The sequence below is a fragment of the Amblyomma mixtum genome, chromosome 8 (genome assembly GCF_055824585.1).
Source record: "Amblyomma mixtum isolate Tamu chromosome 8, ASM5582458v1, whole genome shotgun sequence".
Lineage (NCBI taxonomy): Eukaryota > Metazoa > Arthropoda > Arachnida > Ixodida > Ixodidae > Amblyomma > Amblyomma mixtum.
The window spans coordinates 77,005,291-77,022,775 of record NC_143019.1 but is presented as its reverse complement, the minus strand read 5'-3'; the positions used below and the strand labels follow the sequence as shown (position 1 = coordinate 77,022,775).

The 17,485-nt window shown below is 46.2% G+C and overlaps 1 protein-coding gene across 1 annotated transcript; it reads left to right on the top strand.

The window, feature by feature from the left end:
- Positions 1 to 1,313: 1,313 nt before the first annotated feature.
- Positions 1,314 to 17,284, top strand: LOC149333080 (nephrin-like). The gene is made up of 7 exons (XM_089557634.1): positions 1,314 to 1,522; positions 7,272 to 7,425; positions 8,260 to 8,399; positions 9,736 to 9,919; positions 12,620 to 12,913; positions 14,711 to 14,971; positions 17,061 to 17,284. Exons 2-7 carry the CDS (start codon positions 7,287 to 7,289, stop codon positions 17,282 to 17,284), a joined length of 1,242 nt encoding a protein of 413 aa, XP_089413760.1. The 5' UTR covers positions 1,314 to 1,522; positions 7,272 to 7,286.
- Positions 17,285 to 17,485: the final 201 nt, after the last annotated feature.

Genomic DNA, 17,485 nt, shown 5'->3' with positions numbered 1-17,485 from the left:
TTGAAGCATCACCGCGTGCCTAACGACCGTTGGGCGCTCCCGGGTGTTCAGGTTCGCTCGGTCGGTGTCACGGGGGTCTAGGAGTGTAAAGTTCGAGTAGCGAGTTCGTTTAAGGAGTGCCGGTTCCTAGTAAGTATAGTTGAAGTAGGCGTGTAGTCGTTTACTGACGTGCCGCTAGGCGTCCCGTCGATCTCCCTGCAGCGCTTGTGAATTCTTACGCGGAAGGAACGAAACTTGCCTTTGTTGGCCGGGGATTCGTTCTGGCATTTTTCGAGTCGCACTAGTCGAGCCGGATGTACGGAAATCCAGCATCTCTTTGAAACATCCTTTCAGCTCGACATTATCTCACGGCTGTCTCTCACGGACCAGGACGTTACTAACAGGCAACGATACCTATTTTTACCCAAGCAGAACGCCGACCCATTGCACCTCCGACAGTTGTTCGCAGGCAGTTGACACAGAAGAGTTTACTCCTCTGTACAGGGGCAGCGAAATCAGGGTCTAATTTTAAGATGCCGTCAGAGAACCCTCCCGAAATCGCGGGCAGCAAGGCCTAGGGCATACTGCGTGCTCAATCAGGCACTCGAAGTGCCGCACTTCCCATCACAACAGCTCCATATCCCATCATGGTTTCATGTTCCAAGCCAAGATCAGCGACATGCCAAAAAAAAGAGACTAGTTTTGTAAGGGCAGCGTAACAGTTGCGTTCGCATTGTCCTACAAACGCGGCGAACATAGTGTGTTTCATTCTACTTTTTGCCCTGAAGCCTAGACGTAAGGGCTGATCTTGGCGGGATATACCTAAAATTTCTCTGAACTAGCAGCTTTTAGGCCAGGCTGAGGCCAGTTCAGAGCTCGCGGTTTGCTCTCTATTATGGCATTCGGTCGTCTATAGCTTTATTTAATGCAAATGTCATCCAGGCCAGCTTCTGGTCAGCATATGAGGAGTGTGACAAAACTATATGCGCGACTGTTTTTAGACTGATCATACGAAGCGGAACCTCTTGCACTCACAAGTGCATCGCGCCCTGTTAGGAGATGGCGTGGCTGCAATCCGATGCTCCTCGGAAATTTATATACGATCGCTCAGGGATCATTAAATCCGTGAAAAAATTGCTCATCGATGCTCTGCTCCGTGGTATATGTCATTTTGCTCCGTTAGAAGTTGATATAGCAGAGGCCGCTGTTTAGCTTCTTTTTGTCCTTCTTGTAAATTCAGTTTCAGGAAATAAATGGCTTTATCGGAGTCTTTCCTTCCAATAAAGGGTATTACGGCGACACCGAAGTTGCGGGAATGGTTGTCCGGAGCCTCTGCGTACCCTGGCCGGAGCTGCTGGTCGTGGTCTTCCCGTGGTGCCTGCTAGGCGGCGCGTCCCGTCTGTCGTTCCAAGAGGCGGCTCCGCCAGCCACATGTCTACACGTGCCTCGGCGTGAAGTGCTTCGAGGTTCCAGCGTGTCCGTACCCTGCGCCGGCGTCGACCACGACCGACAAGAGGAGGGCAGTCAGATTCGGTGGTACAAGGTAAATACTCGTCTTTTTACTGAGAGCACGCACTGTGCCTGAAGACTTCCTCCTAAGAACTTTTCAGGTTCCATTGCCTTGTGTTTCTTATCCTTGCCTTTTCTTCAGCATTCAGTGTAACTATGAAGTTAATCTCTTCAGTGCTGGCCCACCAAATGGTATTTTTTTTTTGTGTGTTGAGACGATACTTCTTCCTCCGAAAAACGTGGGCGCGAAGGAAGGGTATCCTTAAATACCTTGTTCGCTATTTTTGCACATGTAGACTGCGGTAGAGCGGTTTAAAAAATGGAAAACCTCCACATTGATTCCTATTGTACGCAGTGCTAGCTGAATTCGCAGCTGCGCAGGCATCATTATTAGAGACTCGGTATGCTTGTCCATGCGAAAGCAATTTTGGCATATGGAACTCTGCAGACAATGACAGTGAAAGATTTTCATCTCCTACATCCGGCGTAGTGAGCATTTTCAATCACCGGTTCTAGTCTGAATATATAGCTTAAATTGCAGCGAAATGAAAAGTTCCGAAATGTCAGCTAATCGAGCTGCTTAAGATAGGCAGAAGTGTGTGGCGAGATTAGTCAAGAAATCAAGTGGATTTTAACCAGAATAGCGTTTATGGCGAAGCGTTTATGCGTAGAAATGTGCATTATAAAAATAAGACGAGTTAGATGGACGGAACCTGCCCAATTTCGCAAGTAACTTATTTCGCAGAACTGGACTTTTTAATCGGATAGATGCGTTGGGTATTGCTTCTGTTTTAACTCAAGAGGAAAGTAGAGAGCGTTGGTGGCTGCCACTATTAAGAGAAAAGCCTTCAATGCCTCATCGTTGTCGACAGAAGGCTGTCGGCACAAGGTTGTTAGCAGAGGTGTCACGCTTTTCTAGTCAGCGCAGAAACTGCACGATGGGATCCGAACCACCATCATTGCGTTCCGCAGCCGAGCTTGCTAATGGCTTCGCTACTTCCTGCCAACGCATAAGTAGTTCTCGTTGTCTAGGACGCTGGAGAGTGTTTGAAGAAAGGCGTCTAATCAGACGGATGCCTCCCAAATGCCCTCCAGTGTCTCCAGCATTTAAGATCCACAAACAGTTGTGTAATTAATTAACATCTCTCTTAACCGCACATCAGTGACACAAGCAGCTAAACCGCACTAAACACCTTCGCCTCACCGCACTTTAGGTCAACAAAGTGTCCTCCTGAATTTTTTTTACCAGCGCGGAAAACAACGGAAACACGGAAAAAAGCTAAAAAAAAGTAAAGTTAGAATCCTTCACACGGCCTTCATTCTCTCTTGATTGCGTGTGCTCTACTTTTCATTTCATTCATTCATTCATTCATTCATTCATTCATTCATTCATTCATTCATTCATTCATTCATTCATTCATTCATTCATTCATTCATTCATTCATTCATTCATTCATTTTATTTGTTTTTCACAACATGACGTACACATTGTGAAAGGGGCCAAGAAGAAAAGCCGTTCCTTTACGGCTTGAAAAAAAATCTTGGTCCCCCCTGGCATTGACAGCAACGAAGCAACACAATCCAGAAACAAATGTACAGAACAAAATGTACAGATATATACAGAAACAAACAAAATTATAACTTGGCATTTTTATGAAAGATATGGCGACAAGCTCATGGAACGGTCGGGAAATAAAGACATGCAGTTATAATGAAACAGTGGCTAAATATCTGTACAAGGTGTTTTGTTTATGAAATGTGTGGTGTGTATTAGGGACATGCAAATTAATAAAACAACGCCTTCAGGTTCCGGAAATTTAGTCCTAAAATTCCTAATTTAGTCCTTCACAGAGAAACAGTGAAAGCTGGATTAGGAAGCACGAAAGCGCTGAAACCTTCTACTCTCACCTAAAATCCACCCCAGAGCATTCTAATAAAAATTTTTGCCACTACCAGCCTGGACTGGTTGCGTAAACAACTAAATGTTTACTGTGCTAAAAACTGAAAACCATTAAACATGTCATTATTGGGTACTAGGACCCGATCTTTCACTGGGACATATTACAGCACAAAGTCAACAAAAAAACTCTGCATAACACTTCATGGTGCACGTTTCTGCCGGAACGTTTCTACTTTCCGGAACTGTCGGAACTTCCGGAACGTGTCGCGGTTGTGCGGGATGACACATCTGCGATGTCATTTTTCTAATGTCTATATATTACTGTAGAATGGTGCAGTACTAAAGAAGACCACATACACGGATTCATGGAAACGTACGGATAAGAAAAATTCCAGCTCTCGAAACTGCAGTACTTTGCCTCTCACGGGCTTTCAATTCCGAGTGCTAGTTAGAAAGCTAATTTTTATTCTTGGTATATGCATTTTATGTTTTTAACGGCTTTTGTTCTGCAATAAGCGTTGACGACGTTGAGTATCCTTCAAAGGTGGCAACTTGAAAGCTACCCTACCACTTTACGCTCTAATACGACAGTAAAGTCGTGAAATCAACGAAAACCAAAAACTTAGGCGAGGCCAGCTTCATTGACAAGGCATGCGCATGCTAAGAGACATGTCTGGATCAGAAAGATAAGCAATACACACCGCGTCCTCATCCTTATACAAATCACAAGTGCGGATTGTCGCGGCATTGTTCCCAGTAGGAAGATCTTTCAATTAAAATTCCCTTCCAAATTGGCGAAGATGGTTCGGTTTGGTTTATGGGGTTTAACGTCCCAAAGTGACTAAGGCTATGAGAGACGCCGTAGTGGAGGGCTCCGGAAATTTCGACCACCTGGGGTTCTTTAACGTGCACTGACATCGCACAGTACACGGGCCTCTAGAATTTCTCCTCCAAAGAAATTCTAGCCGCCGCGGCCGGGATCGAACCCGTGTTTTTCGGGTCAGCAGCCGAGCACCATAACCGCTGAGCCACCACGGCGGCGTAAGTTGGCGAAGAAACTGAGTTAAAAAAAAAGAAAGCTCGCGTGCATATACGACTTCAGACAGTTCAAAAGTCTGCTTGTCTCCTATTTTGTGTAAGTTCTGCCTGAAACACGAGACGCCAGTTCTTACATAAAAAAATTATGCCCCTTGCTCCTGCTCTCAAGATTCTTTGCTGTGTTTCCGGGCTCCTAAAAAGAACCTCACTGACTTCCTGTCTGTCATGAATTCCCCTTTGTGGACCTTTGTGGCCCATCGAGTAAGCATACTAGCATTTGTTGTTGTGAAAACGGTGTTTTTCAAAATTAGCAAAGACAGATGACAAGCTGCTTATTGCCGACCGCGCTGGTTGAGAATCGCAACCAGTTGGGTGGCAAGAGCTCCTCTTGCGGCGGCAGTTATGTCGGCCCAGACTGCGTGTGGCTTTTACTGAGGAATGTGTAGCTCAACTAGACCAGTGGCTGCTGCATAAAGCATGAGGAAGGCACTGAAAAGAACCACGACGCTCTGATCTTGCACTTTCAAGCATATAGAAGCAATGCGTGTAATGGGAGACGAACTACTGCTGCAAATCACCGCATTTTCATTTTAATAGGGCGCGAAAGACCCAGTAGTCTTCTGCTCTTACGAATGTAGCGTTCACCTCTGTCCAAGCAGCAACAACGATTATATAAACATCTTTCTACCACTAGTATGACAAACAGAGACACCAGTAAGAACAAGCGCGAGTTAGGTATGATGACTGGTTAAGAATTAGTTACATAACCGATTCCACGAAACACGGCGGCGGTAAGAAATCCCAGACTTAAGGGAAAAATAATAGCGCACACGAGAAGACGGGACAAGCGAGGAGACACAGGCCAGCGCTAACTTTCAACAGACGGTTTATTGCAAAATCGGGAGCATATATACACATGTCCAGAAAGGCAGCAAAGGCAACATTGCAAGACATGTGACTGTGACCCTCCTTGCCGTCCAATTTTTGAAGATGCTGTAATCTTGTACCATCACCGCGACCAACTTACCAGGGAGATTGTTGAAGCGTCGAACATCGTGCGTTCTGGACCGGATTGTGTCAGTGAACCGACCGTTAATTTGTTAAAAAAAGAGCTTGTATATCTGGCACGATAAGCAGATGGCTGCCGAGGGGGTGTGTGTCTTGTTGATGTTATCTTCGTTCCTGTTCTTTGTTGCCTTTCTGGACATGTGTATATATGCTCCCGATTTTGCAATAAACCGTCTGTTGAAAGTTAGCGCTGGTCTGTGTCTCCTCGCTTGTCCCGTCTTCTCGTATGCGCTATTATTTTTCCCTTAAGTATGTCTTACCAACATGCCCAAGCCTCATCTCTTCTGAAATCCCAGAATACACCTTTCTTCGGCGTGAAGTACATGAACCCGTATGACATAGCATATCTTATATTTTACTTGATTCGTTCATAACTTTTCGCTAAAAGGATACGAGAACGCTGGCAGCTTGCTTAGCTGTTTCATTAATCATGCGGAAAGTCTGGCTTTTTTGCAACACTGTACCTTCGCAGCGGGAAGATTTAGAAGATTTATTTATTTTAAAACTAGTAGGCCTTACCAATGCAACATTTTCATTACCGTTATGAAAATACGAATGCCATTTGAACTGAAAGCCAACTGGCTGGAGTTTCTGGGAACGCGAAATCGTGCGCTGCCGGTCAGTGGAATATGAATGTCCTTCCTTCTATTCCCATTTCAATATCGTAAAAAAATTGGTCTCGAAGAAAAATGAATTCCGAGCGTGTAAACGCGGGAAAAATGTCGGTGAATAAAATTATTTATGAACAAAAAGAAAACAACCCTATTTCAAGGATTTGAAATAGTGACTTCCTCACCTAATCTCTCAGTTAGTCTGCGCAAAATGAACAACGATGCCAGGTTGCTATCCTGCGACTATTAAGCATGCTATGTACGGGTCTAATCGTTTCCATGTTGTTTCTGTCGAGTACAAAATTTTTGACCCAAAGCTTGTGGTCTGCCACTACTTTGTCATTGTTGTTTGCCATAGCTAGTTGTTCCTCACGCTATAATGCTTTTCAGGCTTGCAGCGCGGTAAAACTCCGATTATATTTTTGCTTTCATTGGTATGGCTCAAGTTTTTGGAAGGATACTGGGAAAAAAATTAAGGAAAGGGTATTAAAATTGACGTAATGGACCGTGACAAATTTCGATTTGACAGGAATCTTAAAGGCAGTTGCCTACCTTTGCCTTTCGACCTTAAAATAATCGGTAGACAGTCAAACTCTTCCCGGCAGAGAAAGCTGCGCGTACTTGTGCATCTGCGTTTTCAGGTATGTTGAGCGAATTCTGATGTTTTACTGACCAAAAGCATTTGCTTATGTCTATTTGGTTCGCAGGTGAATTATAGTGAGCGCGACTGTGAAAAATATTGAAAATGCGTGGTATCTCAAATATCTGGAGTCGTAACCACAAATACAAGTTCTGCTCGATCACGTCTCTGCTTCCGGTCAAAATATGCAAAATTTCATTAAAATTAAGTCATATACTGTTTCGTGAGAATGGCTCATGGTTCTCCGCTTTCGAAAACCAAAAATATTGCATAGAGCACGTTGTTTCAGTGCAACAAAGTAGTCACCTTATTATCGTATGCAATGCTGCATCGCCTAGGAGGCACTACGGTGAGAATCATAGCAACGACATAAAAAGGCACTAGAATTTAATTATTTGCGTGGGCTAGAAATACGTGAAGCTTCACCGGTGAACGCGTTCAGCATTGAGAGTTTGTTTAACCCTGCAACTGTGAAGAGGCTAAGGAGATCTCCTTATTTTTGCCACCATTCTCTGCCATCGGTAAGGATGGGAAGCCCGTGATGCTTGCACAACAACATGGCCGCGTCGCAGTCAACGGATCCTCGCTGAGACTGGCGCAGCTCGGGACGGCTGACTCGGCCTGCTACCAGTGCTTGTGGGGCAACGGACGGTGGAGCTCCTACGCCCTCGAGGTGGTAGGTGGGTTATCGAAATAGCATATGTTTGGATTGGTTGGTACATCTATATATTGATGGAGTGGCACTCATGAAGCACTAGCACCTCACTGGCACTGAAGCCACTCTTGAGGCATAACTTGTTGAAGTATATCATTTTAGCATGCGCGAAAAAAAAAATCATTCCGAACAATGCTAGCGCAGCCTGCACGCAACACTTTTGAAGCCGCGCCTATTTTAAAGAGCGTTCAGATTCTCTCAGCTGTTATAGAACTGTACATATCTCGAATTACTTTTAGCAAATTCCAACAACCTTGCAACAACAAGGCCCGCATCGACACCGGCAGCCATTCAACGTCAGCGCGGCGACACCCTCCTAAAAATCCGTAGGAAAGCCGGAGCATTACCGCAGAGTGAAGTTTAGTTGTTAACTCTGCTGGCGTTGATTTTCGCCTTCATTTATTGGACAGACCGCTTGGCGTCTTAAATTGATCGTTCTAAATTTTCGACTAAGGAATATTGTTCTAAAAAGGCATCTCATAGGTTTGCGTACTGTTTCATCATCTCAAAAATCTGCCCTCCGTTCAGGGGCCATTCAGGTGGCGTCCACTGAAAACAGCCTTACTCCCGTCACGTTCCAAGTAGTTAAGTTGCTTAGGCTTAGTGCTGCTGAACAAATTATCCCTTAATGGAGAGTAACCAGACCATTTAGGGCTACAATTCCGTGGTGCACAATGCGGACATGTCTGTGAGCCGTGAATATGCCACATGTGTAGTCGAATTGATTCGGTGCCTTTCGCGCTGCACTTTGCTGTGGATTCTAGAAGCAAAGGTTTCAGCTTTCCTCATGTCTATTCAGGTCCTATGTCGCCACCTACAATCACCGACGCGGATGGCAACGTCGTCAGCTCCAAGCTCGGTTCGCTGGTGCAGGGAGAGCCGCTGGAGCTGTATTGTAGCCCTCCGGAAGGTACGCATATAAGGGAGATGTATGAAAGCGTATATATGGTTGTTTCAGTACACAATGAGTCGAAATATCGCACGCTTAGCGCAGTACATAGTGTATGGTGTGTCACACCCAGCTAATGCGAAAACATTCGGAATATGAATACAACCGAGGAGAAAACTGATATTACGAACCTTATCATACGTGAATACGCCGTGACGAGATCTCTAGGCTATATTTGTTGCAGGCGACCTATACTGACTCTTGTTTTGGTAGAATAAGTGCGAGAATATATACGAGCAACTGAATTATATTGCTTACATATTCCTTGGATGCTTTTGCGAATTCATGCACATGTTTTTAGTTTTATATTCTGCATATTTTGAGTATTCGCATATTGTGTAGAATGCTTATTTTGCTCTGAACAGCTTTTCTAAGGCGTGGGTTGATCTTCGTCAGATGTTTTTATACATTTTGCCCACTCTCCTACCAGTTTTCATGGCAGGCTACGGATGCAAAACGAAAGACCAATTAATTATTTTTACCATTACGTGCGGTTCCTGTTAAAATACTTAAAATATGAGCCACACATTATGGGCTAGCAATGCGACAACATTACAAGCGATTGATGCATTTACCGGAAGTGTTATCCCTAATGGTATGCTGCGGTCATTTCTGGTTTAATGATGTCATTGTGCCGTCACACTTTGGGACGTGATGACGTCATTTTGGCGGCACGCCTCCTTTTATGACACGCGATGCTGATTTTTTTTTCTCCGATGTGACATCTAAGGCTTTCGCATTAATACTTATATAAAGACATTACAGAGGGAACAGTCGCGCCATAGATATCGTGTTGATGACAAATTATCTTGGCAGTTTTATTGCGAAAGCAATACTACTCGCACTTTCAAGCCTTCGCGTGCACTTTCAAGCCTTCGCGTGACCCGGCCGCAGTTACGTTTGACCTTTAGCGGAGCGAATATGGGCGACCAACTCGCTCCTTCAGATAGCCCGGCTGCAGTTACGCCGCGCCGCGCACCTTTGGCGCTACTGCCGCTGTGACGTCATACCAGCTGTAGATTATGTTTTCTTTCTCTCAGTCGCAACAACATCAAAAAAAAAATATAAAAAAAATTACCGAAGATGCTTTGAGTCGTCGTCGCGCAGCGGCGGCCGGTAGCCACGCGTGACCTGTAGACACGGCGCACTGCGTTCCTTCGGTTGGAGGCGCTGCGCTTTTGCTTTCGCAACCTACCAGGCTTAACCAAAGCTAAGCTCCCGCCATTTTTTTCTCTCGAAGCACGATAAGACAGACTTCCACACCCCCTCGTGCACGCATCGGTGGCGGCGTCCGCAGAGTTCCCGAGTGCCCGCATCCGCTGGCAGCTGCACGACCAGTGGGGACCTTCGTCTTCGGGGGCCGCGGGGACCACGGTGTTCTCCAGCGGCACGGGCTCCATGCTGCGCATCGAAGCCCTCGAGAGACGCCACCAGGGGATGAAGCTCCGCTGCACGGCAAGCCGACCCGTGGCCGGCGCCGCATCCACCGCTGTCACTCTGGACGTATTCCGTGAGCACGCTGGCGGGGCGGCGTAATGAGGGCAACTGTGTGCCACGCGGCTGGCATAGCACGCAATGTTCGGCAAGGACTGGTACACCAGTTATGTTATATCTGCATTGAAAACTTGCAGCGAAGAAATACCGATTACTGGGGCGACTTCGTACGAAATTTTGAATTGGACAGTGCTAAAGAGTTCAGTGCTGGCAGACAACGCACGATGACAAGGGCGCACAACTGCACCAAACTAACAACTTGGTTTCGAAAGGCAGCTGAACCGCACCTTATATACAAACACGAAAACGAAGAGAGCGATTCTCACGAGCAGAGATCATCAAAGCTCGAACAGGGTAAGAACGAAATTATACGCCATCATTTCTACATCGTCATCCACAAAAAAGTAACGCAGGCGGGAAAAGCTAAAAGGGAGGGACAAATAAAGTGGGTGATGATAAAGAAATTATCTTTTGGTTCTTGCCGTATCTCAGGTTTGATATGCTTTGCGCGAGTCCACTACTCCCTTTGCTTTTTTGTCTGTATATATCGTGCGGTTCGGCTTCCTTGCCAAATACTGATTTTAGTTGATCGCAGTCCGTTTAGTTGATCGCAGTTGTGTCGTCCGTTTCATGCCAGCGCTCGTCTTCTCAGAATGATTCTTAATCAACTCGCCGGCCAACACACCTTTCTAATGAGGACAATGTTTTAGACCAAGGACAGAGAAACGCACAAGACGAGTAGGAAAGCGCTCGTCCGGCGTGTTTCCCTCTCATTCGCTCAAAAATTTGTCCCCATTACCACTGTTCAATTAAACTTGTCGCAGAGACCAATGCGGGCAGACTCTTCTACGACTAGCCGTTTGTTTGCGGATACCATTTTCATTACTTCGTTTGCGTTCAGATTTCATTTTAGAGGCATCGAAGAGGTGTGATCCACTTTTGTGACTAATATTTAGTTAGCGTAACGTTCTTCTAAGAATGCCGTTCTTAGAAGAAACTATCAATTTACGCGAAAATACACACTCCCATCTAACTCGTCATCATGAAGTTTGGTATGTTCCACGTCCTCGCACTAATTACGGATTTCAGACACTAAATTACGCCTTACCTACTTTGCTTAATCAATTTCACCTACCCAGCTCTTCCGTTCGTTTACCTTCGAACCAACAGATGAAAACTTTATTTTTATAATATTTGCTAGCCTTGCCGTTGCGATGCCTTGATTTCTCTGTGTTGGAATGTGTTTGCTTTCAAATGCCTTTTCTTTTTGTATGTCATGTAAGATATATAATGTTCATTGCTTTTCCGGTTGCAGATAAACCGTACATTCTTATTTTTTCGATTTCTTTTTTGTTATGTTCAAATTGTGAACTAAGTGCTTTCTATGTTTGTATGTATGCTTTACACGCTTTCCTTATCCCTGCCGCCGATGTAGTTTGGGGGAAGGGAACGTTGTCAAGCCGCAATATTGCGGCTTTTTTTCCCTCCTCCTCAGCCATGTGATTTTCTTTACATGTCTGGAATAAAGTTGACTTGACTTGACTTGACTTAACGCCAGAAACGACAGATGTTACGTTAGGCTGACAGAGTGTGTACCGAGAGCAAGGATATATAGCTTGGAGCGACAGAAATCGCGTGGATAGACCTAGAGGCGATGTACTAGTTTAAGCGGGCCTTTTCTTCACACTGATGCGTAAATCCAAGTAACAATTGCGCTGTTTATGTCACTTTTTATTTATACCCTAGTGCAGGCAGCATAAAGTCCTAGAAGCGTGTGCAAAATGCTGCAAACAAACATTATTTGTAACACCAGGAAACAGTTTAAATAACGCTACATTACGATAATATACACCGAATGGTAACAATGCAAGACTGCAGATATGCTGAGTATCAGGTGAAGAGAAAGAGAATATTGCAGAAAGTTAGCGAGGGCTTTTCCAAAGCGCTTACCTTCAAGCACGTTTTTAGGTAACGAGTTCAATACTGTGATAGTCCTTCATTGTTGTCCTCGTTGTATGTACGTGTATGCGTAGCGCCAATCGAACTGACAGGCGAGGATAGGCAGAACTGCTTGTGCTGCCAGTGGACACTTGGAATCGGACGTTCATCGAAATTGCCGTTTTCCTCAAGGCCACTCGCCATGCTTGAGGGTTCCGATTATTGTGAGAACGAGTCGTTGAAGAAACTTGCTCTAACAATGAGCCAAACCGGCTTGTCGCTGGGGCGAACTGGTGCTTGCTGATCGAGGCTCTGAAGCGCAGAAAATGAACATGGCCAAAAGAACCAGAGGACGAACATGGCGCTGCTGTTGCCCTGAGCGCACCTCATTCATCAATAAACTCCTGTTTAAAGTTGTGCTCCCTCTTCTTCGTGATTCGTTCCTTGTGCAGTTAGTTTGTTTTAAATCCCCATTCATTATCGTCAGTAAAACTACGTCCGCTGCAGAACTACGTCCTATTAAACTGATCGCCAATTAAGCCGGTCCTGAGCCAGAACCCCCCCCCCCCCCCCCAAACATCCTAACGTCATTCGCCTATTGAATCTCTGCCGCCCCCTGTTGCGTTTTTCTTCTCTTGCAATCCCCTCCTTTACCCTTGGGGACCGTTCGCCAATGCGTTTGCCGCATCAAATAGCTTGCCCATGTCCCCGACTTATGCTAATGAAGCGCCTAGGTAGTCTAAGCACACTGTCTTTCGTCTTCGCGTGTCTGTCGCAGTGGCCCCCGTGCAAGCTCTGCTGGTGCGCCGTGGTCCCCTGGTGGCTGGCGTCACGGCAGAGCTGGAGTGCGTCGCGTGGGGCTCGCGCCCCGAAGCCTCTCTGCGCTGGAGCTTGGGCGGCCGCCCCTTGGCCTCGGCCTTTACTCACTGGGACGGGCGGAACGTGAGCACGGCCACGGTCACGCTCAGGCCCGCACCGGCCGACCACGGCCGCCGACTGGTGTGCGCCGCTAACAATCCCAGGACACCCGCGGTACCCGCCGTGCAGGACTCGCGCCGGCTCGATGTGCACTGTGAGGACATGCTGTTATCTTTGTAATTGCCCTACAGGAAAAAATGGCGCGTACCCACTTCAGAGAATTGGGCAAGACACGGGTGACCCCTAACATTTCATCGGAAACGTTTTCAAAGAAATAAAAATAAAAAAAAAGAAGTGCAGACTGGCAGTTTAAAATTATGAACAAATCGGTTCCTGTGAATTGCACAAAAATGCACAGTTTTGGATGGTTTCATTAAAGATGAGTTTGGAACATTAGCAGCCAGAAGAGAGAACTCAGAAAGACTTTCGGATGGGAGCCGTTTCGTGTCTAGAAGGAAGCCTTTAAATGGCGGTGAGTACATACCCCTAGAAGTCAAGACCTAGCTGTCGGCTTTTTTGAGGCAAGTTGCTGATTTTCAGTGCTTTCGAACATAGCGGTTAACTAAATTCACTGTGGTCATACCAACGACTCTTGAAGAAACACTTGTATTTTATGTCAAGTTTGCCATATTTGTCTATGTTTTTACCTTTATTTTTTGAAGACACAAAATGATAGCAGGTTTCCTTAAGGAAAAATAATTCACGATGCCCTCGGATTTTGGTAATACAGTACTTCCATTTAATTCACTGCTCAAGTGTTGCCCGTCTTTTCAAGTTTGAGTGCCGTCAGATGGACACACAGGATCATCTCCTTTTGGAGCCACTCAACTCTTTCTGTAGCCATCTGCCTAGTCTTTACACAGGAGCTGCATTCCACAGAACTGTAATTTTGGCAGTCCGTTCTCGGAAAATGCTCTGATCCGTTTCCGTAGCAGAGACTCTTGGTTGAGCTTGCAAGTTGATTTTCAGGTGAATGACAAATGTTACACGAGTGCAAAAAAAAAATGGTTATACCATGCATGTATACGAATAGGCGCTTTCCCAAAATTTCAGAGTCTAATCTACTTACCTGGAATGGCCCCTTCACGCGTGGTGCGGCGACACTGACGATGAGGGCGACAACGATTTATTTGCTAGGAAATGATAAACAGCAATTAGAACAACTAGTGCAAACTAAGGCGGCAATAACCGGTTGCTCTGAAGCGTTGGAAAACGTATTTGCACCTGCGTTGGTTTCAATTCCCCCCTTGATGCTGGGAGGGCAAGTTGTTTTTCTGCGAGGTACTATTCGGACGAAAACTTTCGTAATGTTCATCTTCGTCGGTTTCAGGCTCAACTTCATTTTCGTTGTGACTTCGCCGTGGATTCGGGGAGGTTAATCGCAGAGTTTGCCATGAATGCGAGGTAAATCGATGAAATAAAAACCTCCTTTCGGCATGATTTCATCGCAAAGGCAGTAGGATGCGGTACCCACCACCGCACAAATCCTTAAACAAAGAAGAGGCTGTCTCATGGAGACAACTTCAAACGGGGTCATATCCAAATCTAAACACACTAAGTAAAATTCACCCCACACTTTACGCACAAAATTGTCCGTGGTGCCATGAAAAACCTACACTGTATCACATCACATGGGCATGCCAAAAAGTCGACATCGTCCCAGTTATACAAAACCCAAGTGTGGAGCAATGGGAGGGTCTGCTCTTCAGCGACTGCCGCGATGACCAGATCGGTTTGATACGGCGAGCTCAGCTGACGGCAGCATCCAGCGGAGCCCTGGAATAGGGGCAACCGACCGTTGCGGATGGACTCATCTGACCGCATAAAAGCACTTGTGCTAGAGCTAAATAAAGTTATCCTATCCTATCGTATCGCAAATAAGGCACTGTTTACAGTGTTTACCATTTTTCTACTATTATGTCGAACTTTTCGCCTTGGGACTCTTCCGCAGACCCGCCCGAGGTACAGCTAGAAACGTGCAATGCCGCTACGGGCTGGGCGTGCCTGAGGTGCCGAGTGGACGCGAACCCGCCTCCGCTGCGGCTCACGTGGAGCCGGGATGGGGAGCCGCTCAGGGACGTGGCCCCGCTCTCCACGGTCTTGCGCTGGCGCCAGAGGCAGGGCCGTCTCGAGCACTACGCCTGCACCGCCGACAACCCGCTGGGCGCTGCCTCCAGCCGACCCGTGGGACTTACACTGCTCGAGAAGCAGGGTGCGTCGGAGGGGTCCCTTTATCTTTGAGTTCTTTTATCTTCCTCTGTGTCGCTTATCTGCTGGTAAAAGGCATGTGTTTACCATTGATCCACTCACAGAGTTGGCGTTCACCACTTCAGTTAGCAAGTAAACCTTGGCCACTTTTCAACTGCAAAAAAGAAGGCTTTCAGAAAAATCTTTCTCATTTGGCTACACGACTTTTATGTCAAGTGCCGGGAATTACAGACATACACACACACGCACTTGCCTCTTTTACCGCTGCCTGTAACCTCGGCGCGGACTCAACCCACGTATTCCGCTTGATAAATTGTGTTGCTCAAATCGTGCATTGTTTATTAAACCTAAGCTGAAGTTTCGGATTTAGCATCAGTACTTAATCGATCGCTTGGCATTGAGGCCCGATGATGCATTCCACAATTCAGAAAAGACCTCAGTGGGGCCACACTGTTTCTCTGTTGTGAGCGCTGCCACCATAGATGCATCGCTCGCGTAGCTTTGGTAATGGACACTTTATTTAGGGCTCTGTTTAATTGCGGTGAGTGTCGTGGGGTCAAATTAGCAGACTCGGCGCTCCCTAATGGTAAGCGAGGGAAGCGTTCGTAAACCATACGTGACGGTGAACACGTGAGAGAGATATGCATATCAACAAAGGATAAACCTGGCTGAGAGTCGCTGGTAGATTTCCACGCGCTTTACGAGTTGTTTCACGGCTTCTACGGTAATTGTATCGTTGTAGACATTAACAGATAAAGCAATGCCGCGAGGTCTCGAATTTATTTGCGTTCAATGAGATATCAAGTAAACTCAGCACAGGAATTGACTCTTGCCTTGCTATGCATATTAACTAAAACGTTTCATGGTACGGGTGCCTAGAGCATAACAACTACCTGCAGTAAAACATCGTCTACCGCTGAAGATTTGCTATGTTCTTGGTACCACATCTGAGTACGCTGCCCTCCACGGTATCTAAGGGGTTATGGAGTTCAGCTGCTGTGTCTTTGATGGCGTGGTGAAAACCGGGCCGTGCGGTCGTTGCATTTTGGTTGGGGGAAATGAAACATCACTGTTAGGCTGTGCAATGTACTACGCGCACTTGAAATAACCATACTGGATTTGAGCAGGTAACGGATAGGAAAAAAGGGACTCTTTACGAAATACATGACGGAAGCCAACAGTCACCGAAATCAAAAAGCGTATAGGATGTATTTTTTAAAAATAATTTGGGAGGTTCATCGATGGGAGCCTAATAGGGTAATTATTGTTAAAGATTATTTATTACAATTACAAAGCAGAAAAAAACAACCACATGTCACCGGTGAGGTCCGAAACCACGACCTCCGAATTTCGCGTCCGGCGCTATACTCACTGAGCAACGGCTACGGCTGCCCAATCTTCTGCTTTCGAGGGTATGTATGTGTAGTGTAACCGAACTTTGAGAGTGGACCCCAGCGCCACCCTAGTCTATAGCGGCGAGAATTAGTTAACCACTATGGCGTTAATCATAGGTCCGCTCCCTCCCCCCACGTGCTGCCTCTGGATGTAAAACCTCGTATACCATAGCTAACCGCCTGAGGATGGTGTTGCCTGGTCTGCAGGAAGTAGAATATACCAGCGTCATCAGCGTCAGTGTCCTGCGAAGGGGATTCAAGGAGTGTGGGGTGTACATTGAATACGTCCAGGTACCGGGCAACGCTTCTCCATGTATTAAACGCAGCAAAATTCACTCACGTTCTTCAGGAATTCATAATGAGCATTGCATTAGGCTGATGGACAGCTTGATCCAGGGTAGTCCCTTTTTCATCAAAGAAATTTAGGCAGTGTCAAAAATACACAAACAAAGACAAAACATTAACACGACAGGAGACGCCTGTCGTCTTTTTCGTCGTCTTTGTTTGTTTTGCACAGCTTTAAATTTTATGTTGTATTAGGAGAAATGTACTTAAAGTTCGTAGTTGTGCACAACAAAAGGGACAATAAAATAAGAATACTTTATCGCAAAGTATTTTAAAAGAATTAGAGTTTGCCAATATATATTATGCCATGCCTCGTTTATATCCTGATCGAAGGTTTTGCTCCAAACTATGCAGGCAAAGCAACCATGTCAACGGGCCTCACCGCTTCATTGCTGCTCCTGTTGGGCCTCCTGTTGGTCCTTGTGGCTTTCCTCTGTGCCCTGGCATGGAACAAACGGCGCGTTCTGTTCCAAGGACTGCGTCAGGCGAGGGGCAGACAGAGTGCCGATGCCATGCAAGCAGCGGACCAAAACGGACGGGCATTGTTCGCGCGTGACGGCGCACACAAGCCGGCATAGACGTCGAAGTTCGCCGTATTAGCTTCGACCCCGAGTTGGCTAGGAAATTTGTTAAAACTGCAATGCTAGCGTAGAAATGTACTTGCACGCATTGTCACGCTAAAGAGAGATAGAAAAAAAACTTTATTATGGCAAGTGTGTTGACCCCCCCTTGGGTCCCTGGACCACCGCACGGTCCCACTCTACGTCGGAACGTTCATG

Coding starts and splice junctions, on each gene's coding strand:
- LOC149333080 (XM_089557634.1), top strand. CDS start 7,287: ATGCTTGCACAACAACATGGCCGCGTCGCAGTCAACGGATCCTCGCTG. Junction 9,920..12,619: donor TGTCACTCTGGACGTATTCC/GTGAGCACGCTG, acceptor TGTCTGTCGCAG/TGGCCCCCGTGCAAGCTCTG. Junction 14,972..17,060: donor TACACTGCTCGAGAAGCAGG/GTGCGTCGGAGG, acceptor CAAACTATGCAG/GCAAAGCAACCATGTCAACG.